The sequence below is a fragment of the Oncorhynchus nerka genome, linkage group LG18, assembly GCF_034236695.1.
Source record: "Oncorhynchus nerka isolate Pitt River linkage group LG18, Oner_Uvic_2.0, whole genome shotgun sequence".
NCBI lineage: Eukaryota > Metazoa > Chordata > Actinopteri > Salmoniformes > Salmonidae > Oncorhynchus > Oncorhynchus nerka.
In genome coordinates this window covers 65270364-65296502 of record NC_088413.1, presented here as the reverse complement: position 1 = coordinate 65296502, position 26139 = coordinate 65270364, and the positions used below count along the sequence as shown (strand labels likewise).

Genomic DNA, 26139 nt, shown 5'->3' with positions numbered 1-26139 from the left:
TATGTGTTCGCATCTCACCACAACACAGGAGGAGCAAGGCGTGTCTGTGAATCCGTCTTTTCTGTGTACACTAACAACCTCCTACTCTGGTGAGCACACCTGTTTTTAATAGACGCTGTATGATATGGAGCCGTTCTGTGTCACTGCTCTGGGAGTTATAGGTGGTCACACAGCCAACAGGCTGCAGAGACTGATGAGTTGCATGACCTGTAGATTTAAATAGTTTAGTATGTTTACAAATGGACATAAATTGTAATGGACAAAGGTATTGTCAGTTAGTCACTCTCAGAGGAAGTCACTGGGAATGATATGGGAATGATAATAGCTGAGAATTGTCATATTCTAACAGGAAGGTTTGGTGCGAAGACGTAGAACAGGCCCTGGAACAGTCCTGCTGCAGCAGCTGCCCACGCTACGCCCTGTTATGTCTAGTCTGCGGTCTGTCCGTCCGTCTGTCTGTCTGTGAATAGAAACAGCTGAGGAAGCCTAGTTGGCCAGTACACTAATTATCCCCATTCAGCTGGCTGTAGATAAAGCAGGGAAGGTTTATAATGATTGTGTAACAGTCATTCTGACAGAGTGGTGCTGTCCAGTACGGTAGAAGCAAGGTATTACAGGGCGAAAGCCAGAGAGCAGGAACTTGTCACACCCAAGCTTTGAGCTACATCACAATAAAGATGTGACGAGAGATATCCCAATGACAGATACTAGAGACATTACACATGTGAGATTAGACAGCACCTGAAACAGAGTTTCACTTCTAAGTCCTTTCATCATCCTCGTGGTAGACTTTAAGGTTGACTGACCCAAGCCATAGAAACCGTGGTTTCTCTCTTAACCTCGTCGCCAGGCTCAAATTGCTGGAGCATAGAGAGAGAGCCGGCTGGTGGACGAGATTACATCTCTCTTAAAGTGGCAAGAGTTACACAAACTCGCAGAAGAGTCCAGTGCACGCAACGGCCAGATGCTGCCAAAAGTGCCATACATCACTGTAAGCTAAAACAGATTGATCCCACAAGATGCATTTGCATGGAGTCAAGTTGAGTGCTGCCAGAATAAATCTTAATTCACTATTTTACTGCTTCATCTTAACATGTCTGTCTTAATCTTCCAAAGGGTCAGAGACATGTGGAGGGTAAGAACCTAATCGTCTTTATGTCTTCTGTTGCCAATCATCCAGAATCTAGGTTACATCATGAGCCATTTAGTCTGCCACGTAACTCATAATAGTGTTCTGCAAACTGTATATTCACCTCAATTTATTTGACTTTGTTTACATTTGGGTACAAATGAATGAGGTTACTAAAAAACCCAGATTTATGATAAATATTAAAAGTACATTCCACATTAAATCCAGCGCATCAAATAGCTAATAAAACAGTCTGATTTGACCAATTTACTGGTTAAGGCTAAAGTAAATAAAATATATTCATAGAATAATAATTAGATATTTCTACAGGTAGTTTTTGCCTTCTGACAACGGCTTTTAAAATATGCAGTTTATATTATTACAATCTCAGTAACATAGAACTAAAGTCTTGTGTAATTGGGCAGCTGCTGGATTAAGTTCTGGGTCCAAAAGTGATCAAGAAATGCTAGAATCAGGAGCTCCACCCTCTCTCTTTACAAGTTACGGGCCGAATGTCCGCTCCCAATTCTAAAATCGTGATTTGTCCAAATAACTAGCAACGAAAAAAACTCAACATCAGAACTACTGCTGCTCGTTATCTCACACATCCCATAGATTCTATGGTGCCAGTTATGTCTACGTAGAACTGTCCAGGAGACATTGATATTGTTATAACAGTAAAGCTGTAATTGCAATCAGTACACATCCCAACCAGTAGATGGCAGTGTTCTTTGTGTGGGCGGTGGAGGAGCTCGAGATTAATATTTCTTGCCTGCAGAGACCGCAGTCTCTCCCACAGAAGGCACAGGAGCCCATGTCCTGCATCACATCGGAGTTGTAGGACCTCACTGCTTTACGCCCTTTAAGATATGGCAGAGGGAAATATTGTATTGATAAATATTGCATTGATAACAAGAGAGACAGTCTACGCATGAGTAATTGTCTGCTGTGATAGTAAAAGGTACTTACTTGGTTCATAGTAGTCGTACACCTGAACCACAGCATCATGCACACGTGACACTTTGAAGTTTCTTATCATTGGGATTCTGATGCACACCTGTGTTGTGGTCAACTGCAAATAAAAGTCATGAATTAGCTACACAATCAATAGATGATTGGCTACATACAATCTACACAATCAATAGATGATTGGCTACACACAATCTACACAATCAATAGATGATTGGCTACACACAATCTACACAATCAATAGATGATTGGCTACACACAATCTACACAATCAATAGATGATTGGCTACACACAATCTACACAATCAATAGATGATTGGCTACACACAATCTACACAATCAATAGATGATTGGCTACATACAATCTACACAATCAATAGATGATTGGCTACACACAATCTACACAATCAATAGATGATTGGCTACATACAATCTACACAATCAATAGATGATTGGCTACACACAATCTACACAATCAATAGATGATTGGCTACACACAATCTACACAATCAATAGATGATTGGCTACACACAATCTACACAATCAATAGATGACACAAATGAAACTTCCAACGTACAGCCAATACAATGTGTATTTTCCTAATTCCACCTCTGAAACAGCAATGCTATTGTATCTAAACATGGGACGTACAATATGTAAAGTTAACTTACTGAATCTAAATAGAGGCTAACTTTCCCAGGAGAAGCCTCAACTTTTCTGACCAGGTCACCCGTGGCAACAGCCTGTGGCGCAAGGGTGAAGCCACTCAGCACACCTACATCTACCAGCACCATACCTGTCTGAGCTATCTTCTGGCTCTCCAGCAGCCTAACACAGAACAAATACATGATTAAATGACCAAATACATGATTATATAATGAGCATATTTCTGTCTGCTCACAGACATTTATCAAGACATAAAACTGTCTAGATAAATGTATAATAGTGTCTCAAAACACGAACATGTCTTGATGCCTGCAACAGACAATGGTTGAAAACATCTCCATAGAGATGGACACTTACCTGGTGCATAGGGATAACATGATATGGTCCAGGTCATCCTCATCATCTAACACTTCAACTTCCAGAGAGAAACCTTCATGGTCTGCGTCATCATGGCTCCTCTCAGACAGCACTCTGTCCTCTATGTTGTAGAACACATTCATCTGAATGACAGGAGAGGTGATAAAAGTCAGTGGGTATCTGAGTTACATTGTAATTACTATAGTTATATCGTCTAAGGATAGTACTGTATAACTTGTTGTGAGCAACTACAATACTACAATAAACAAGAGCTTTGGGGGGCGGGGGTCTGTAACAAGATGTTTTGAGGGGGTATGTAAAAATATGTTTTGGGGGGTCTGTAACAAGATGTTTGGGGGTCTGTAACAAGATGTTTTGGGGGGTCTGTAACAAGATGTTTTGGGGGTCTGTAACAAGATGTTGAGGGGGTCTGTAACAAGATGTTGAGGGGGTCTGTAACAAGATGTTGAGGGGGTCTGTAACAAGATGTTGAGGGGGTGTCTGTAACAAGATGTTGAGAGGGGGTCTGTAACAAGATGTTTAGGGGTGTCTGTAAAAATATGTTTAGAGGGGTCTGTAGCCAGATGTTTAGAGGGGTCTGTAGCAAGATCTTTGGGGGGGTCTGTAACAAGATTTTTGGGGGAGGGTCTATAACAAGATGTTTGGAGGGGTCTGTAACAAGATGTTTAGGGGGTCTATAAGATGTTTAGGGGGTCTGTAAGATATTTAGGGGGGTCTATAACAAGATGTTTAGGGGGTCTATAACAAGATGTTTAGGGGGGTCTATAACAAGATGTTTAGGGGGTCTGTAAGATGTTTATGGGGGTCTATAAGATGTTTAGGGGGTCTATAACAAGATGTTTAGGGGGTCTATAACAAGATATTTAGGGGTTATAAGAAGATGTTTAGGGGTCTATAACAAGATGTTTAGGGGTCTATAACAAGATGTTTAGGGGGTCTATAACAAGATGTTTAGGGGTCTATAACAAGATGTTTAGGGGGTCTATAACAAGATGTTTAGGGGGTCTATAACAAGATATTTAGGGGGTTATAAGAAGATGTTTAGGGGGTCTATAACAAGATGTTTAGGGGGTCTATAACAAGATGTTTGGGGGTCTATAACAAGATATTTAGGGGTTATAAGAAGATGTTTAGGGGGGTCTATAACAAGATGTTTAGGGGGAGGTCTATAACAAGATGTTTAGGGGTCTATAACAAGATGTTTAGGGGGGTCTATAACAAGATGTTTAGGGGGTCTATAACAAGATGTTTAGGGGGGGTCTATAACAAGATGTTTAGGGGGGTCTATAACAAGATGTTTAGGGGGGAGGTCTGTAACAGAGGACTAAATTAAAGGCAGTTGGAAGCAGGACCTTCCATCATATCCTCTCTGTGATACAATCGGAGTCGATTTAACATGGACCAGACGGTATGTGTTCCAGATGGTAATTGCCGTATTAATGTGGTCAATTACCACGTTTTTGTGTTGACTCGTCTCAACACAGGGTTCATGCTGCATTGTGGCGGGCAGATCTGAGTCACAGCTGTTGCCTTCATTCACACTGGACATGGTTCCAAGATTGCATGGAAAGCTAGTGAGGAGACAACCATTGGAATGTATGGCCATTAAATCTGAATTGTAGGAGTCATTGGAGGCCCCCTCCATTGCCTGTAAGAGCATACCAATACATCCCAAACAGGGGTACTAGGTCTATCCACAGGGGGTACTTGAGAACTCATGAAACCATAGGCCTACTGGGAAAATTCAAAACATACTTCAAATCAAATCAAATTTGATTGGTCACATAGGGGGGGTCTATAACAAGATGTTTGGGGGGGGTCTATAACATACACATGGTTAGCAGATGTTAATACGAGTGAACCACTGTTCTGACATAGTTATGTCATCACATATCATATCAACGGCAAGCCCAAATAGAAAATTGTGTTCATAGGAATGACTTTAGGCATCGTTTTTTTTTATTTTACCTTTATTTAACTAGTCAGTTAATAACAAATTCTTATTTTCAATGATGGCCTAGGAACAGCAGGTTAACTGCCTTGTTCAGGGGCAGAATGACAGATTTTTACCTTGTCAGCCCGGGGATTCGATCTTGCAACCTTTCGGTTACTAGTCCAACGCTCTAACCACTAGGCTACGCTGCCGCCCCAGTGATGAATAAGTAGCAATACCTGAAATAAGGCGAATCCTCTTCCCTCCATAAATACATTGATGAGTAAATCTTGTTCAGCATCTACCTGGAAAAATACAAGATCTCTATTAATACTGTACTGCCTTTAAACTATACATTATGGTGGCTGTTTGCTTGTGTATGCTGTTAGATGATCGTTGAAATATCATATATCTTGAAACAGACAAAGACCACTATGCCCAATTTACCTCTTTGCTCTGATGTACCAGGTAGTTGGTGGAGTTGATGTTGAAATGGGACACTGTAGGTGAGACTGAGGTGGACACTTCGACCCCCAGCTCAATGGCATCTGCCCCACTAAAGGCAGCGTAGACCGACAGGGCTTGTAGGGCTACCACTGTGTCCTAAGAGAGGAAAGGGTCAAAGGCTGAATCATCTTGGAAATCCACCCATCAGGGATAAATCTCTCTTATTGAAAAGGTCACTTTAAGACAGAAGGTCATACAGAAACAGTGGCATGAAGATTAGAGAGACTAGAGAGGGTCTTCTACAGTATGTGAAGTTAGGGTCTACCTGTGTGCTCCCGTATGCCCCCAGGTGGTTCCTCTGCAGACTCAGCCACTTCATGAGGGAGATGGCCTCCACCACACTAGCCCGCTTGTACAGCGCCAGCAACACGTAGGCAGCCATCTCTATCTCTGCTGATCGCGGCTGCCATGAGTCGGACACCTCGGCACTGGACGACCGCCAGGTCTGGACCCCATCTGGAGGGGACAGCAACAGACACCAGGTCAAACAGGATCTCGCAGGTAGATGGGCTGATGTCATCGATATTTACACATTATGTACATTATCATAAGACCAATGTCGATGGTTGAGACCATACTGTTCCTCAACTGATCACTCAAAAACAATATTGATTGTCAACATTTTGTCATGGGCTGTCACAGGCATCTTCTCTCTGTGGCACAACCTGTAAATAACCATAGCTAATTCAATCGCAAATTACCTCTAATATCAGCTCTCCTCTTGAGCTCATCCAGGGCTGTGCCTGCGGTGAGACTGTTAGCCAGAGACAGGGCGTATGCCGCCAGACACAGGCTGTAGTTACTGGACACCCCGCTAGCCACTTCGCCCTCCAGATAGCTCGTGGTCAGGGACTCGTTGCCGGGGAACATGCTCTACACACAGACAAGAATAAAGGATGGCATGAGACAGGGGCACATCAAGAGAGACAAGATGGTGGCCCAAGGCCATCAATAAGTTTGCAGACAACACAACAGTGGTAGGCCTGATCACCGACAATGATGAGAGAGCCTATAGGGAGGAGGTCAGAGGCCTGGCAGTGTGGTGCCAAGAAAACAACCTCTCCATCAACGTGAGCAAGACAAAGGAGCTGATTGTGGACTACAGGAAAAGGCGGGCCGAACAGGCCCCCATTAACATTGAGAGGACTGAAGTGGAGCGGGTCGAGAGTTTCAAGTTCCTTGGTGTCCACATCACCAACAAACTATCATGGTCCAAAAACACAATGACAGTTGTGAAGAGGGAACGATAACAACTTTTCCCCCTCAGGAGACTGAAAAGATTTGGCATGGGTCCCCAGTTCCTCAAAAAGTTCTACAGCTGCACCATCGAGAGCATCCTGACCGGTTGCATTACCGCCTGGTATGGCAACTGCTCGGCATCTGACCGGAAGGCGCTACAGAGGGTAGTGCGTACGGCCCAGTACATCACTGGGGCCAAGCTTCCTGACATCCAAAGACTCCAGTCACCCAAGTTATAGACTGTTCTCTCTGATCCTGCATGGCAAGCAGAACCGGAGCGCCAAGTCTAGGACTAAAAGGCTACTTAACAGCTTCTACCCCTAAGCCAAAAGACTGCTGAACAACTAAACTAATCAAATGGCCACCCGGACTATTTACATTGATTACTCCCCCCTTTGTTTTTACAATGCTGCTACTCGCTGTTTATTATCTATGAATAGTCACTTGATAAATTACCCTGTATATTACCTCGTTAGTGTTATGTAAATGTATTGTGTTACTTATTGACTTGAGTATTTTTTACTTTAGTTTATTTAGTAAACATTTTCTTAACTATTTCTTGAACTGCATTGTTGGTTAAGGGCTTGTAAGTAAGTATTTCACGGTAAGGTCAAATTTGTCACATGCACTGAATACCTGTTGTATTCAGTGCATGTGACACATTTTTATTTGAAGGCTGAGACTCCTCAAATGTTTAGATTGTCAACCTTCTTCTGCTTACACTTGGTTCTAAATACTTTGGAGTGTATCAAACTCACTCAACTTGCCACCACACATACTGTGCTTTCATCATTTTTTTTGTAAATCTCAAACTCTTGGTTCTCCTTACCCCATAGGCCTGGTCCTCCAGCAGTGTCACCAGTACATAGGAGGTGAGAGAGACGGGTCCATCCAGGCCTCCCTGCAGCTCAGTATGAATGACTCTGCCCATCTCGATGAACTCTCCCTGGGATCCCTGCTGCTGGACCAGCCAGCCCATGGCCTTGGAGAGAACACTCTGGTCAATCTGCATGAAGGACCGGGCCTGCAGGAAACACCTCAGGACAAACGCTGTCAGCCTGGATGAGGGAGAGTTGTGTTTGAGAACAGATACACTTTGAAATGAATGCCTTAAGTCTGAACCACAGTTATGATATTCACATGATTATATAATGATTTACCAGGTACTACCAGAAGTGTCGCTGGCTCCAAAGGCACTGAAGGATCCATCATCTCTCTGGAAAGATAGCTGTCTCTGATATCCTGAACAGGAATGACAGAACATACTACATATGAACATAACTCTTCAGAAGAGACAACATTATACTCAAATCAAACAGAGTTATAGAGCATGGATTAAATAATACTGAGGATCATACTGAAATATAGGACATGGAATAAATCATACTGAACTATAGGGCATGGATTAAATCATACTGAGTATCATGCTGAACTATAGGGCATGGATTAAATCATACTGAGTATCATACTGAACTATAGGGCATGGATTAAATCATACTGAGTATCATGCTGAACTATAGGGCATGGATTAAATCATACTGAGTATCATACTGAACTATATAGGGCATGGATTAAATCATACTGAGTATCATGCTGAACTATATGGCATGGATTAAATCATACTCCTATATGGCATGGATTAAATCATACTGAGTATCATACTGAACTATAGGGCATGGATTAAATCATACTGAGTATCATACTGAACTATAGGGCATGGATTAAATCATACTGAGTATCATGCTGAACTATAGGGCATGGATTAAATCATACTGAACTATAGGGCATGGATTAAATCATACTGAGGATCATACTAAACTATAGGGCATGGATTAAATCATACTGAGTATCATGCTGAACTATAGGGCATGGATTAAATCATACTGAGTATCATGCTGAACTATAGGGCATGGATTAAATCATACTGAACTATAGGGCATGGATTAAATCATACTGAGGATCATACTGAACTATAGGGCATGGATTAAATCATACTGAGTATCATGCTGAACTATAGGGCATGGATTAAATCATACTGAGTATCATACTGAACTATAGGGCATGGATTAAATCATACTGAACTATAGGGCATGGATTAAATCATACTGAGTATCATGCTGAACTATAGGGCATGGATTAAATCATACTGAACTATAGGGCATTGATTAAATCATACTGAGGATCATACTGAACTATAGGGCATGGATTAAATCATACTGAGGATCATACTGAACTATAGGGCATGGATTAAATCATACTGAGGATCATGCTGAACTATAGGGCATGGATTAAATCATACTGAGTATCATGCTGAACTATAGGGCATGGATTAAATCATACTGAGTATCATACTGAACTATAGGGCATGGATTAAATCATACTGAGTATCATACTGAACTATAGGGCATGGATTAAATCATCCTGAGTATCATACTGAAATATAGGGCATGGATTAAATCATACTGAGTATCATGCTGAACTATAGGGCATGGATTAAATCATACTGAGTATCATACTGAACTATATAGGGCATGGATTAAATCATACTGAGTATCATGCTGAACTATATGGCATGGATTAAATCATACTCCTATATGGCATGGATTAAATCATACTGAGTATCATACTGAACTATAGGGCATGGATTAAATCATACTGAGTATCATGCTGAACTAAAGGGCATGGATTAAATCATACTGAATTTTAGGGCATGGATTAAATCATACTGAACTATAGGGCATGGATTAAATCATACCGAGTATCATACTGAACTTTAGGGCATGGATTCAGCATTCAGCATATTTACAACTTTTTTCACATACATTTTATTTTTATTTTCCATCAACTCATCTTCAAAAAAACTCTCTCCTGCAACCCGCCTCACCAATTTATATTTATAAATAAGTATTATTTACCTCAAATCTGCAATCCTCCAAGAAGCTAGCCAGAAGCTAGCCAGAAACTCCAAGAAGCTAGCCAGAAACTAGCCAGAAGCTAGCCAGGAGCTAGCCAGAAGCTAATCAGAAGCTAGTTCAGAAGCTAGTTAGCTTCTTTACTGGCAACTCGTTAGTATTCAGCTAACCACGGTTTGTGGTCATCAGCTATCCTTTAGCTCGAAAATCTATTGCCAGTTTTGTACGGCGCAGCGCGGCTCGGAACGGAACATACCGGACCAATTTTTCTCTCCATGTCCCTGGATTTCAACTGCTCTCTGAACACTCATTCCCGGATCTCACAGCTAGCTGGCTGCTATCCGTGTGTCTATCTGCTTTCGTCGATTCCGGAGCAAACATCAATTACTCCGGAGCTAGCCAGCTCCGTCAATCACTCCTGAGCTCCGTCAATCACTCCTGGGCTGCAGTCACCTATCCGGACCCGTTTTACTGCCTACGCGGAGCCCCACCGGGCCTTCACAACTGGACTGCCGACGTTATCTACCCGAAGGAGATCCGGCTGGCTCCTCCGTCGCGACGTTACCTGAATGCCCATCTGCGGCCTGCTAACCGTTAGCTGTCTTACCGGCTGCTCTCAGAATAGACAATCGGACAATTTATTTATTTTTATTATTATTATGTTTCTTCTTGGGCCTCTATAACTATATCTATTGTTTTTATTTTGTTGTTGTTGTGTGATTTGGACTAATCCCCTCTACCACACGGAACCCCACTAATCTACTGACGGAACGCAAGAGGTGGCTAACAACAGACCTCCATCCTATGCTAGCTTGCTACCGATGTCCTGGCTAGCTGTCTAAATCGCCGTGACCCCCAAACCAACCTCTCCACTCCCTGGACCCTTTTGATCACTCGACTAAGGATGCCTCTCCTTAATGTCAATATGTCTTGTCCATTGCTGTTCTGGTTAGTGTTTATTGGCTTATTTCACTGTAGAGCCTCTAGTCCTGCTCACTATACCTTATCCAACTTATTAGTTCCACCACCCACACATGCAATGACATCTCCTGGTTTCAATGATGTTTCTAGAGACAATATCTCTCTTTCATCACTCAATACCTAGGTTTACCTCCACTGTATTCACATCCTACCATACCTTTGTCTGTACATTATACCTTGATGCTATTTTATTGCCCCCAGAAACCTCCTTTTACTCTCTGTTCCAGACGTTCTAGACGACCAATTCTTATTGCTTTTAGCCGTACCCTTATTCTTCTCCTCCTATGTTCCTCTGGCGATGTAGAGGTGAATCCAGGCCCTGCAGTGCCTAGCTCCACTCCTATTCCCCAGGCGCTCTCTTTTGATGACTTCTGTAACCGTAATAGCCTTGGTTTCATGCATGTTAACATTAGAAGCCTCCTCCCTAAGTTTGTTCTATTCACTGCTTTAGCACACTCTGCCAACCCGGATGTTCTAGCTGTGTCTGAATCCTGGCTTAGGAAGACCACCAAAAATTCAGAAATTTTAATTCCAAACTACAACATTTTCAGACAAGATAGAACTGCCAAAGGGGCGGTGTTGCAATCTACTGCAAAGATAGCCTGCAGAGTTCTGTCCTACTATCCAGGTCTGTACCAAAACAATTTGAACTTCTACTTTTAAAAATCCACCTCTCTAAAAACAAGTCTCTCACCGTTGCCGCCTGCTATAGACCACCCTCTGCCCCCAGCTGTGCTCTGGACACCATATGTGAACTGATTGCCCCCCATCTATCTTCAGAGCTTGTGCTGCTAGGCGACCTAAACTGGAACATGCTTAACACCCCAGCCATCCTACAATCTAAACTTGATGCCCTCAATCTCACACAAATTATCAATGAACCTACCAGGTACCCCCCCAAAGCCTTAAACACGGGCACCCTCATAGATATCATCCTAACCAACTTCCCCTCTAAATACACCTCTGCTGTCTTCAACCAAGATCTCAGCGATCACTGCCTCATTGCCTGCATCCGTAATGGGTCAGCGGTCAAACGACCTCCACTCATCACTGTAAAACGCTCCCTGAAACACTTCAGCGAGCAGGCCTTTCTAATCGACCTGGCCGGGGTATCCTGGAAGGATATTGATCTCATCCCGTCAGTAGAGGATGCCTGGATATTTTTTTTAAATGCCTTCCTAACAATCTTAAATAAACATGCCCCATTCAAGAAATTTAGAACCAGGAACAGATATAGCCCTTGGTTCTCCCCAGACCTGACTGCCCTTAACCAACACAAAAACATCCTATGGCGTTCTGCATTAGCATCGAACAGCCCCCGTGATATGCAGCTGTTCAGGGAAGCTAGAAACCGTTATACACAGGCAGTTAGAAAAGCCAAGGCTAGCTTTTTCAAGCAGAAATTTGCTTCCTGCAACACTAACTCAAAAAAGTTCTGGGACACTGTAAAGTCCATGGAGAATAAGAACACCTCCTCCCAGCTGCCCACTGCACTGAAGATAGGAAACACTGTCACCACTGATAAATCCACCATAATTGAGAATTTCAATAAGCATTTTTCTACGGCTGGCCATGCTTTCCACCTGGCTACTCCTACCCCGGTCAACAGCACTGCACCCCCAACAGCAACTCGCCCAAGCCTTCCCCATTTCTCCTTCTCCCAAATCCATTCAGCTGAAGTTCTGAAAGAGCTGAAAAATCTGGACCCCTACAAATCAGCTGGGCTAGACAATCTGGATCCTTTCTTTCTAAAATTATCTGCCGAAATTGTTGCCACCCCTATTACTAGCCTGTTCAACCTCTCTTTCGTGTCGTCTGAGATTCCCAAAGATTGGAAAGCAGCTGCGGTCATCCCCCTCCTCAAAGGTGGGGACACTCTTGACCCAAACTGCTACAGACCTATATCTATCCTACCATGCCTTTCTAAGGTCTTCGAAAGCCAAGTCAACAAACAGATTACCGACCATTTCGAATCTCACCATACCTTCTCTGCTATGCAATCTGGTTTCAGAGCTGGTCATGGGTGCACCTCAGCCACGCTCAAGGTCCTAAACGATATCTTAACCGCCATCCATAAGAAACATTACTGTGCAGCCGTATTCATTGATCTGGCCAAGGCTTTCGACTCTGTCAACCACCACATCCTCATCGGCAGACTCGACAGCCTTGGTTTCTCAAATGATTGCCTCGCCTGGTTCACCAACTACTTCTCTGATAGAGTTCAGTGTGTCAAATCGGAGGGTCTGCTGTCCGGACCTCTGGCAGTCTCTATGGGGGTGCCACAGGGTTCAATTCTTGGACCGACTCTCTTCTCTGTATACATCAATGAGGTCGCTCTTGCTGCTGGTGAGTCTCTGATCCACCTCTACGCAGACGACACCATTCTGTATACTTCCGGCCCTTCTTTGGACACTGTGTTAACAACCCTCCAGGCAAGCTTCAATGCCATACAACTCTCCTTCCGTGGCCTCCAATTGCTCTTAAATACAAGTAAAACTAAAGGCATGCTCTTCAACCGATCGCTACCTGCACCTACCCGCCTGTCCAACATCACTACTCTGGACGGCTCTGACTTAGAATACGTGGACAACTACAAATACTTAGGTGTCTGGTTAGACTGTAAACTCTCCTTCCAGACCCATATCAAACATCTCCAATCCAAAGTTAAATCTAGAATCAAATCAAATCAAATTTTATTTGTCACATACACATGGTTAGCAGATGTTAATGCAAGTGTAGCGAAATGCTTGTGCTTCTAATTTGTAAGTCGCTCTGGATAAGAGCGTCTGCTAAATGACTTAAATGTAAATGTAAATGTAGTTCCGACAATGCAGTGATAACCAACAAGTAATCTAACTAACAATTCCAAAACTACTGTCTTATACCCAGTGTAAGGGGATAAGGAATATGTACATAAGGATATATGAATGAGTGATGGTACAGAGCAGCATACAGTAGATGGTATCGAGTACAGTATATACATATGAGATGAGTATGTAGACAAAGTAAACAAAGTGGCATAGTTAAAGTGGCTAGTGATACATGTATTACATAAGGATGCAGTCGATGATGTAGAGTACAGTATATACGTATGCATATGAGATGAATAATGTAGGGTAAGTAACATTATATAAGGTAGCATTGTTTAAAGTGGCTAGTGATATATTTACATCATTTCCCATCAATTCCCATTATTAAAGTGGCTGGAGTTGGGTCAGTGTCAATGACAGTGTGTTGGCAGCAGCCACTCAATGTTAGTGGTGGCTGTTTAACAGTCTGATGGCCTTGAGATAGAAGCTGTTTTTCAGTCTCTCGGTCCCAGCTTTGATGCACCTGTACTGACCTCGCCTTCTGGATGATAGCGGGGTGAACAGGCAGTGGTTCGGGTGGTTGATGTCCTTGATGATCTTTATGGCCTTCCTGTAACATCGGGTGGTGTAGGTGTCCTGGAGGGCAGGTAGTTTGCCCCCGGTGATGCGTTGTGCAGACCTCACTACCCTCTGGAGAGCCTTACGGTTGAGGGCGGAGCAGTTGCCGTACCAGGCGGTGATACAGCCCGCCAGAATGCTCTCGATTGTGCATCTGTAGAAGTTTGTGAGTGCTTTTGGTGACAAGCCAAATTTCTTCAGCCTCCTGAGATTGAAGAGGCGCTGCTGCACCTTCTTCACGACGCTGTCAGTGTAAGTGGACCAATTCAGTTTGTCTGTGATGTGTATGCCGAGGAACTTAAAACTTGCTACCCTCTCCACTACTGTTCCATCGATGTGGATAGGGGGGTGTTCCCTCTGCTGTTTCCTGAAGTCCACAATCATCTCCTTAGTTTTGTTGACGTTGAGTGTGAGGTTATTTTCCTGACACCACACTCCGAGGGCCCTCACCTCCTCCCTGTAGGCCGTCTCGTCGTTGTTGGTAATCAAGCCTACCACTGTTGTGTCGTCCGCAAACTTGATGATTGAGTTGGAGCGTGCGTGGCCACGCAGTCGTGGGTGAACAGGGAGTACAGGAGAGGGCTCAGAACGCACCCTTGTGGGGCCCCGTGTTGAGGATCAGCGGGAGGAGATGTTGTTGCCTACCCTCACCACCTGGGGGCGGCCCGTCAGGAAGTCCAGTACCCAGTTGCACAGGGCGGGGTCGAGACCCAGGGTCTCGAGCTTGATGACGAGCTTGGAGGGTACTATGGTGTTGAATGCCGAGCTGTAGTCGATGAACAGCATTCTCACATAGGTATTCCTCTTGTCCAGGTGGGTTAGGGCAGTGTGCAGTGTGGTTGAGATTGCATCGTCTGTGGACCTATTTGGGCGGTAAGCAAATTGGAGTGGGTCTAGGGTGTCAGGTAGGGTGGAGGTGATATGGTCCTTGACTAGTCTCTCAAAGCACTTCATGATGACGGAAGTGAGTGCTACGGGCGGTAGTCGTTTAGCTCAGTTACCTTAGCTTTCTTGGGAACAGGAACAATGGTGGCCCTCTTGAAGCATGTGGGAACAGCAGACTGGTATAGGGATTGATTGAATATGTCCGTAAACACACCGGCCAGCTGGTCTGCGCATGCTCTGAGGGCGCGGCTGGGGATGCCGTCTGGGCCTGCAGCCTTGCGAGGGTTAACACGTTTAAATGTCTTACTCACCTCGGCTGCAGTGAAGGAGAGACCGCATGTTTTCGTTGCAGGCCGTGTCAGTGGCACTGTATTGTCCTCAAAGCGGGCAAAAAGTTATTTAGTCTGCCTGGGAGCAAGACATCCTGGTCCGTGACTGGGCTGGGTTTCTTCTTGTAGTCCGTGATTGACTGTAGACCCTGCCACATGCCTCTTGTGTCTGAGCCATTGAATTGAGATTCCACTTTGTCTCTGTACTGACGCTTAGCTTGTTTAATAGCCTTGCGGAGGGAATAGCTGCATTGTTTATATTCGGACATGTTACCAGACACCTTGCCCTGATTAAAAGCAGTGGTTCGCGCTTTCAGTTTCACGCGAATGCTGCCATCAATCCACGGTTTCTGGTTTGGGAATGTTTTTATCGTTGCTATGGGAACGACATCTTCGACGCACGTTCTAATGAACTCGCACACCGAATCAGCGTATTCGTCAATATTTTCATCTGACGCAATACGAAACATGTCCCAGTCCACGTGATGGAAGCAGTCTTGGAGTGTGGAGTCAGCTTGGTCTGACCAGCGTTGGACAGACCTCAGCGTGGGAGCCTCTTGTTTTAGTTTCTGCCTGTAGGCAGGGATCAGCAAAATGGAGTCGTGGTCAGCTTTTCCGAAAGGGGGGCGGGGCAGGGCCTTATATGCGTCACGGAAGTTAGAGTAACAATGATCCAAGGTTTTACCACCCCTGGTTGCGCAATCGATATGCTGATAAAATTTAGGGAGTCTTGTTTTCAGATTAGCTTTGTTAAAATCCCCAGCTACAATGAATGCAGCCTCCGGATAAATGGTTTCCAGTTTGCAAAGAGTTAAATAAAGTTCGTTCAGAGCCATCGATGTGTCTGCTTGGGGGGGGATATATACGGCTGTGATTATAATCGAAGAGAATTCTCTTGGAAGATAATGCGGTCTACATTTGATTGTGAGGAATTCTAAATCAGGTGAACAGAAGGATTTGAGTTCCTGTATGTTTCCTTCATCACACCATGTCTCGTTAGTCATGAGGCATACGCCCCCGCCACTCTTCTTACCAGAAAGAATTGGCTTCCTATTTCGCAACAAAGCATCCTTCACTCATGCTGCCAAACATACCCTTGTAAAACTGACCATCCTACCAATCCTCGACTTTGGCGATGTCATTTACAAAATAGCCTCCAATACCCTACTCAACAAATTGGATTCAGTCTATCACAGTGCAATCCGTTTTGTCACCAAAGCCCCATATACTACCCACCATTGCGACCTGTACGCTCTCGTTGGCTGGCCCTCGCTTCATACTCGTCGCCAAACCCACTGGCTCCATGTCATCTACAAGACCCTGCTAGGTAAAGTCCCCCTTATCTCAGCTCACTGGTCACCATAGCATCTCCCACCTGTAGCACACGCTCCAGCAGGTATATCTCTCTAGTCACCCCCAAAACCAATTCTTTCTTTGGCCGCCTCTCCTTCCAGTTCTCTGCTGCCAATGACTGGAACGAACTACAAAAATCTCTGAAACTGGAAACACTTATCTCCCTCACTAGCTTTAAGCACCAACTGTCAGAGCATCTTACAGATTACTGCACCTGTACATAGCCCACCTATAATTTAGCCCAAACAACTACCTCTTTCCCAACTGTATTTAATTAATTTATTTATTTTGCTCCTTTGCACCCCATTATTTTTATTTCTACTTTGCACATTCTTCCATTGCAAAACTACCATTCCAGTGTTTTACTTGCTATATTGTATTTACTTTGCCACCATGGCCTTTTTTGCCTTTACCTCCCTTCTCACCTAATTTGCTCACATTGTATATAGACTTGTTTATACTGTATTATTGCCTGTATGTTTGTTTTACTCCATGTGTAACTCTGTGTCGTTGTATGTGTCGAACTGCTTTGCTTTATCTTGGCCAGGTCGCAATTGTAAATGAGAACTTGTTCTCAACTTGCCTACCTGGTTAAATAAAGGTGAAATAAATAAATAAATAAAAAAATGTGTGACAGCTCATCACCTTCCATCATGTATGACAAAGCCTTGCTGCGTATCTCCTCGTATGGCTGGATGGATTTTGCCAAGCGCTGCAGGACATAGACGTTGGGAGCGAAGTTGATCATGTTCTGCTCTCCACAGCCGAGAGGCATCTTAACCAGCAAGCCCAGCCCTGTGATGGACAGGCCCAAGATATCACCTGTCACACCACACCCCACAAACAAGAAGGGAAGGGAGGAACCATTTAAACGTTATACAACCTGAACATTGTGGTGGTAATACAGACGGATTGGGTTTGATTTCACCAGAGGACATTTCAGACCAAGCACCCTGAACCGATGTGCGAGCAGAAAGAGAGAGATGGACAGATTAAAGAGAGGGAGGAGAAGAATATGGCAGAGATGAAGAGACAGAAAAGCCCTTGGTGTTTAGAAAAGAGGAATATGCCCTGTACAGTAAACACAAAGCGCAAGAAGATTCTAGGTTAGCATTCTACCATGACAAATACCCAACATCTCTGGTGATTATCATAAATAACCCAGCAGCTGCTCCGAGTCGGCTTGCCACAAATATTGTTTTGATAGCCCTCATTTCCTTTTCCATCATCTAACACCCAACATGGTAAATGACAGCTCTTTACTGGACTACCACCTGCCTGCTTCATGCCCTGTGTCTAAACACAAAATGAAACATGGGCGTATGCTGCGGTTGAGTTCACGACATGTAAAAAGTAAACAGAGCTATGTTGGTGATAACAAAAGATGGATTGTATAGAGTAGGGCAGGGTACATACCAACCACTGCCACGTGAACCCTCTCGCTGCCTGGCACTACATCTGGAGGGAAGGAGAAGTGGAGCTGTCTGGACAGGTTATGGTTGGTCGGAACCACCTCCAGGAACACGGTCTCGGAGTAGGACTGTTCTTTACCCTCAGGCTAAGAGAACACACAGACAGCGATTACGGGAGGAGTACCAATTGGAAATATACACAGAGTATACCAAACATTAGGAACACCTTCCTAACATTGAGTTGCACCCCCCTTTTGCCCTCAGAACAGCCTCAATTCGTTGGAGCATGGACTCTTCAAGGTGTCTAAAGTGTTCCACAGGGATGCTGGTCCATGTTTTCTACAGTTGTGTCAAGTTGGCTGGATGTCCTTTGGGTGATGGACCATTCTAAATACACATGGGAACCTGTTGAGCGTGAAAAACCAAGCAGCATTGCAGTTCTTGCCACACACTGGTGCGCCTGGCACCTACTACCATACCCCGTTCAAAGGCACTTAAATATTTTGTCTTTTCCATTTACCATCTGAATGGCACACATATATAATCCATGTCTCAATTGTCTCAAGGCTTAAAGTTCCTTTTTTAACCTGTCTTCTCCCCTTCATCTACACGGATTAAAGTGGATTTAACAAATGACATCAATAAGATATCATAGACTGACCAGGTGAATCCGGGTGAAAGCTTTGTCATGGAAAGAGCAGGAGTTAATGTTTTGTATACTCACTATAGTGTTAATTAGTGATTTACTGGGGTGTTCTGAGAGGGGTACTGAAAGGTGTGCATCAAAAGACAGAGATAAAGTTCATCATTTTACAGTCACCAAGGATCCATTTTGTAACTCAGTTATTCAGCCCCGTTGTACCTTCACAAGCACTTTACGAACAATCTTTTCTGTGGCCTGTCCAGTCATTGCTTTCACAGACATCAATATCTCTCCAAAAACCAGAGGCCTGATGGGAAAGAGAGCGGTGGCGCCGCCCTGGCTCCCCACCGTCACTCTACGTGCGTTCACCATAGAAACAAGGTCTTGGTCTGCCAGAACAAACTCAAAGCGAGAGCTCTCAGCAACCACCACTATGACCTGTGGAGAACAACAGGAATGGGAAAACAATTGAGGAATGGAAAAACAATTGAGGATGGATCACTTACATCCAGGAAGCTGTTTGATGTGGGAGATACAAAGAGAATGGGAAGAAGGTAATGATTTCTAAGAGGTTTTCACAAGTGTTTAACAACTTGGTTTTTTTGTTCACTGTTCGAGAGTCACACAAACTGTTCTTTGAAGAAATCACCCTACATGGTGAGATTGTTAAGACCATAAACATGTGAGGAGAGGTAAAAAACCTCCTGGCCATTTCAACCAAGACCACTGACCTCCGTGTCCTCTTCTAGATGGTTGAAGAGGTTGACCTCGAGGACAAGCTGCTCCCCTCTGGTGATGCATTCTGGGACATCCAGAGACAGGGAGACATCTGTGGACACTATCAGCTGTGGGAGACAACCAATACCCAAGATTATCCTCAAAAATCGAATTCTAGAATATCTGAATATTGCACTGACATTAAATGAAACATACCATCTTTATCAACCATGTATTTATGTCACACAGCCATACATGTAACCTATTGATTAGAGAGGCCAGCCAGCAACTAGAGGGGTTAAAAGTGGAAGTCAAATTTTGGTTGGACCTTGGGTGCAATTGGCCAATAAAGTAATATTAATCTTAATAAACTACTAGTTAGCTGCCCAAACTAGGTAACGGTGGAGGTAGTGGATAGGTCTTAACATACCTTCTGTGGTTTAAAGGTGAGGCCCAAGCCCAGGTTATCCGACATAACAAACGCCATTGCTCTCCAGGAGGTGATGCTGTCTGGGACAGCCACATGGAAACTAGTTGTTGTTGACTCACTGACACAGACAGGAAGGAATAGAGTATTTCAACATTCCCTGCAAATAACCCTGACCGTTTTCAATAGTGGTGAATGTAGACGGTATCCTCAAGAGTATTCACACCTAAGCCTTGTTAATGTGCTTCTCCTAAAGCTCACCTGATGTTCATGTCCAGCCACAGCCAGGTCTTCGAGAAGTCCTGTCCCATGGAAGGCCTCCACTCCGGCTGATCCTCTCTCATGAGAGCCTCCGCCTCATGATCTGATGGATACCCAACATAGGTCATCAGAACTATCTAAGCCTCCGTCACAGAGCCTGTACCACTGTGAATGTAGATGTAGTATTTTATTTATGTAGTACGCCACAGCTCCACAAGAGGGAACCCTTGATTTCATATTCAATTCAGACACACAAAGATCTCCCAATGTGTGTTTGTTTATGCATTTTGTTTAAAATGTTCATTTATCCAAACACTATAGAGTGTGTAATTGTTTTCATACCCATTTCAGTCTCCTGATAATCTCCAGTTGTATGTAAACTGGCATCTGTTAATACCACAAGGTTGCAAGCCTAAGATTTGAAAAGCAAAAAGCAAATGTTCATGACAACATTGTACACAAAACACTGCAGGCCAATTAGACCTGTGTGTATAAACAGAAAAGGTTTTGGATACTTTATATGGAATTTCATCTGCATGGTGTTCAACGTGTGAAATGAACACAATAGTAATACAACACATGTAACAAAGCCAAAATGATACACTATTCAGCGAGACACAATGTGTGGTGTCAATACCGTGAAAACGGAGAGCGGGCTGTCGTTCCCTCCAGTTATTCCACTATGGTGAAGGGTTATCTCCTCCTTGAGGTATTCAGTCATTTCCGCCAGCACCTGAGAACAGCACAACACTAGAGTTACCACAACCTCTTAGAAAAAACATCATTCCACAACAATACAACTAGCTACATTACAGCCAGTTGGGTCAGTTCTGGGGGAGACTGAAGTTCACCATGTCTCCATTGATACAGAGCCTGACTGCTGAGCTGATTCGCAAAACTGTTACAGTCACAAGATGAACCACTTGAGGGTTATTCCAGGCTCAGTAAAATCTTTTGAGATGAACCACTTGAGGAGATCATTATGAATGCAACTATTGTAATCGAAGGGAAAGCCCAAAGAGAAATACCATTATCACTGACATTATCTGAAACCTCCTTTATGTCTGATTGAACTGTTCACTGCTTCACAGAAGTATCCATTTCAAATCAAATTTGATTGTATTCACAGATGAAATCTCAGATACGGGCGCTTTACAGACAATAGAGGCAATAAAGCACGGTAAATCCTAAACGTTGTTTACAGTAGGCTGTCTTTCACGTGGCAGGGATTATATACATGTACAGTACAGTTGGGTATTGTTGTGTTCCTTACCTTCTCCTCTGTGATGTCACCAGAGGCAGAGTCCTTGTCCCCCATGTCCACCACCATGATTCCGACCAGAGAGCCAGGTTCAATCACAAGGACAGTGAGGGACACCTCTTCACCTGGCATCACCTTCTCATGGCTCCAGCTCAGATATACCTGAAGAAACATGTACACACAGTATAAGCAAGTAAAATATGCCAGACCTAGTCTGTACACTTAACAATGTTAGCATTCCATATGTATTTCATGGCTTCTAACAAAGTTGCTAAAATCAGCATTGAGGCTCTGTAGCATCATCAGTAAGGTTCAGACTGATTTATCTAGTGAATAAGTTAGTTACTTCATTTTGTAGGACTCCATGGGGCTTGATGAAGACGTGCATTGAGTCATTGATGATCTCTCCATCTGGTAGGACACAGAACACAGTGATGCAGGCCTCTGGTGACCAGGATACTGCAGGGGACAGAGAGAAGGAGGGAGAGGTTGCTGTCCCAGCAGCCACCACCTGACCCCTGGACGTCACCTGGAAATTAATGACACAAGAGGTCAAAGCAGAGGTCAACCTAAAGAGCACTGAGGAATCACTATACTTCTCTACAATCTCACCAACCAAGAGAAATACCTACCAGATAGTGAAGCTCAGTGAGTTGGAAAGTGCTCCCTACAGATATAGGAAGAGGTTTTCCAATCTGGAACATAAAATGCAAAAAAAGTGTTATTTTCATCAACTGTATACCATAGGTCAGGGGGACTCGACTCTTACCCTACGAGGTCCGGAGCCTGCTGGTTTTCTGTTCTACCTGAATTAATTGCACACACCTAGTGTTCCAGGTCTAAATCAGTCCCTGATTAGAGAGCAACAATGAAAGAATGCAGAGGAACTGGTTTTGAGGTTGATGGATTCTGTTCAAATGTAACATGTTTCAAGTTAAACTGTAGCCTGTAAGATGGATAGCTAAACAAAGAGAGGAGCATGGACATTCCACAGGGGAAGGAGGAAACTCACTGAGGTCATAAATGTATAGCTGGGGAGGTGATGCCAACAAGGGAAGAGTATAAGATGTGTTGTGAGCTTTCTAAATGGATGCACTCAGCTGATGACATCCTTGGTATAAAACACTTGAAACTTCTCTTGAGCTTTTGGTCTCAATTCCTTATTGCAAAGAGGTTTCAATAGCATTTTTCTTTTAACAAGATACAGAGCTGAGTTTGAGGGCCTTAAGTTAAGGCCAGACTCATTTAGAGTTGCAGTCAAGTTTTGGTGATCTGGATGCTGGTATGTCACCTGTGGTGGAGAGCGGAGGCGTTGGATCTGGATGTATGATCCCCTGGGAGAGGAGTGGTTACTATTGTAGAGCTCCAGGCTCTCCTCACTGCCCATGAACATGGCCTGCAGAGAACAAACTCATGTCTTGTAGTGTCACGTCACAGATAAAAGGTGCACACACACACACAATTTACTCCGTTCTGGGTCCCGAGATTATAGCTCGTGGTGCACATGTTCATACAATCATAGAATGGTGACTTGGGATTGTGTTGGATTAGATTCATCTTGACCTACTGCAGGGCTCTCCAACCCTGTTCCTGGAGATCTACCCTCCTGTAGGTTTTCAATCCAACCCCAGTTGTAACTAACCTGGTTTAGTTTATCCACAAACTAATTATAACAAATCAGGTGCGCTAGATTAGGGTTGGAGTGAAAACCTACAGGACCGTAGCTCTCCAGGAACAGGGTTGGAGAGCCCTGACCTATACTACTGAGAGGAAAATCTGTGGTTCCATACTAGGTCAAGTATACCTTCCGATGTGTATTTCTTATATAGTTTTACTGCTTACCCTCACTTGACAACTGAGTCTTGATTAATATCCGTTCAGCTGAATTGCTGAAAGTGAGTTTCGTTGCGTATTGGGATTCCTGTGGTATAGAGAGTAGCTCTTTGAAACGGGTCTATTCACCTGAATGAAAAGCATCTCTACTTGTTTGCGTAACTGGAACTCAATGTGTACGATCCCATCCTCAGGCACTGGTAGAGTCAAGCGTCTATAGCTTTTTATGTCCTCCATCTTGTCTTGTGGTGAATCAGAGTTGGTTTCTCCCTGGTTCTGTCCGATGGGCTTAGATGTTCTGTGACCGATGTCAATGAACACAGAGTTAATCCGATCCTCTGGAGTCAGAGGGTCGTTGTCGTACCTGGATATTTTCAGCTGAGGGATACAGGAAGGTGTAGTCTGTGATTCATACATTATTATTAGAACAGTGAACTAGTGGTACCAAAGGTAGAGGTATGTAGAGGTATGCATTACTCCAAGCCAATAGATATTTACCACTCACATGTGTTGAAAAGTTTAAAGATGGCTTCAGAACATGTGGGAAATTGTAGAATTCAAGGTGGTATGTATTCTCCATAACGTGCACGACCACAGTCTTATTGGTTTTGAGTCCTTTAGGACAAAAGACAATGAAACAGGTAACTACCAAAATAAAGGAAACACCAACATAAAGTTTATTTTAAAACGGCAGGGCGTTGAAGCCACCAAGAGCCAGAACAGCTTCAATGCGCCTTGGCATAGATTCTACAAATGCCTGGAACTCTATTGGAGGGATACGACACCATTCTTCCATGAGAAAATCAATCATTTGGTGTTTTGTTGCTGCTGTCGTGGAATACGCTGCTTCAGAATCTCCCTAGAAGTGCTCAATTGGGTTGAGATCTGGTAACATACGACTCTGGCATATGGTTTACACTGTTTTCATGCTCATCAAATCATTCAGCAACCACTCGTGCCCTGTGGATGGGGGCATTGCCATGGTAGTCAAAATAATGGGCAACTGGGCCTTTTATACATAAGCATGATGGGATGTTAATTGCTTAGGAATTGCTCAGGAACACACCTGTGTGGAAGCACCTGCTTTCAATATACTTTGTATCCCTCATTTACTAAAATGTTTACTTTATTTTGGCAGTTACCTGTATCTGTGAACAATCCAGCTATATTAAATTAATTTAAATATGCATCAAATTGTTACTTCCAGTTTAGCAATATTCTCAAAACACGTGATATACAGATGTAGGATCTTAATTTAAGCCAGTTTGCTACAGCAGGAAAATAATCCTGCAGCAATAAGAAATGTGAATTATTATGTGGATTATAATCAATTTACATTTTTGTAGGGGTTGATACATTTTACGTAAGGGAAAATCAAGTCAAATGTGAAAGTGGAAATTAAACATCAGAAGCCTTTTTAAACCTCAAATACACTACAAAGTTTTGAATTTCCTGCATTGTAGGAAAGTTCTCCTGCAACAGGGTGATCAAATTAAGATCATACATCGGTACCTCACCTGTGGACATCTCTGTAACACAAGCTGTAATATAAAGGATTCCATTGGTGTGGTGCTGAGAATTACTCAGATCTGTTGCACTGTGCTGGCGTACAGGAGGATCATCTTGGCTGATGAGAAACTGGGTCGACCCATGAATCTGAAAGAGATTGTCAGATAGATGATGTGTATGACATTCTGGCACCATTGTCAGGCAGGTACACCTGTAACATATATCCATTTTGGATCAAACGGTTACTGAATCCTGGCTCAAACTGGATTTAGCTAGCATGGTTTGCAGTTACTGGTTTCACTTCATAAACTTAGCATGACAGTCTTACATCTTTAGTTGCATTATGGACAATGGTTGGACGGCCAGAGTTGAACAAAGCAGACACCAGAGTAACGGTGACAGACAGTGTCCCCTGGACTGGCTGTCCATTGGTGTGTCTAGAAAGAAATATCATGTATGTGAACCAATAGAATTTACATATTGAAAGTACATTTTTCTAGCACCTTTAATATCGATTTGCTTGTTTTATTAAAGGCTGACTCACTGAGCAGTCACAGTCCCTGAGAGGTCGTCTACCATGACAATCTCTGGGGCCGTCTTTACCTGCACATTAAAGTGGGGCGGCTCTAGAACAACAGCCACAAAGAGGTTGAATAGATAGTCTGATATGTCAACTATCGGAAACATTTCAATGACCCGACCCCCCTCCGCCCTTCCATTCCTTTAGCCAACCCTTAACTAGGCTGTTTCCAATCATTAGCTATGGCAACATAGCTAGGATTATCTTACCATAGTAATCCACAACGAACTGCTCCTCTGTGGTCAACTCCTACAGAGAAACAAAAACCAATGTCAATGGGGTGAAACTAGATCAGATCTTCATCACCGATATGAAAAACAGAATGTATTCATGGTGGAATACAGTAGGATGACAATGTAGAATGATAGTATGGTGAATCATACATCCACCATGGTCTCGATGGTCCATATGCCGAGGGGAGTGGTCTGAGACAAGTGGAATTCTTTGGACACAACGCCCAGGTAACTGTTCAGGGACGGCCACCCTTGGATGAGGTTCCCTTTGGGATCCTGGATTACAGGGCAGGTAGCACAAAGGGATAGTCAAACTGTTTAGAACACAACACAGGCTGGAAATCTATTCATCACCCTGGGTTTTGTTTCGATGTTCTCACACAGAAAATTCAGACCCACCCTTATTGAGACATACACACGGCCCTTGTGTGGCTTGCCGTCTGGTTGGACGGACAGGACTCTCATTTTGACCGTGTCTCCTGGTCTATAGTTGTGTTTATCAGTCTGGATGAAGGTGGAGAAAGTCCTGGGGTTGAAGCGTAGAGTGGTTGTGT

At 43.6% G+C, this 26139-nt stretch overlaps 1 protein-coding gene across 1 annotated transcript; it reads right to left on the bottom strand.

Annotated features, from left to right (window-relative positions):
* Positions 1-1242: 1242 nt before the first annotated feature.
* On the bottom strand, positions 1243-26139 carry LOC115146345 (CD109 antigen-like). The gene is made up of 30 exons (XM_065004270.1): positions 25985-26139; positions 25736-25861; positions 25562-25601; positions 25317-25398; positions 25101-25209; positions 24781-24919; positions 23769-23878; positions 23393-23641; positions 22722-22826; positions 22063-22125; positions 21777-21959; positions 21443-21592; positions 20807-20902; positions 20512-20581; positions 20170-20272; positions 19912-20029; positions 19496-19609; positions 18984-19202; positions 18126-18267; positions 17355-17531; positions 7982-8063; positions 7651-7879; positions 6284-6455; positions 5848-6038; positions 5523-5678; positions 5315-5380; positions 3122-3264; positions 2770-2926; positions 2099-2201; positions 1243-1989 (listed from the first exon to the last, which is right to left on the bottom strand). The coding sequence occupies exons 1-30, from the start codon at positions 26048-26050 to the stop codon at positions 1799-1801; spliced, it is 3951 nt and encodes a 1316-aa protein (XP_064860342.1). The 5' UTR covers positions 26051-26139; the 3' UTR covers positions 1243-1798.

What these genes read in the sequence shown, in the direction of transcription:
- LOC115146345 (XM_065004270.1), bottom strand. Translation starts at nt 26,050, where the DNA reads ATGAGAGTCCTGTCCGTCCAACCAGACGGCAAGCCACACAAGGGCCGT. An exon ending in GTGTGTATGTCTCAATAAGG is followed by an intron (nt 25,862 to 25,984) that starts GTGGGTCTGAAT and finishes CCTGTAATCCAG; the next exon opens with GATCCCAAAGGGAACCTCAT. An exon ending in TGGTACATCAGAGCAAAGAG is followed by an intron (nt 5,381 to 5,522) that starts GTAAATTGGGCA and finishes GTATTTTTCCAG; the next exon opens with GTAGATGCTGAACAAGATTT.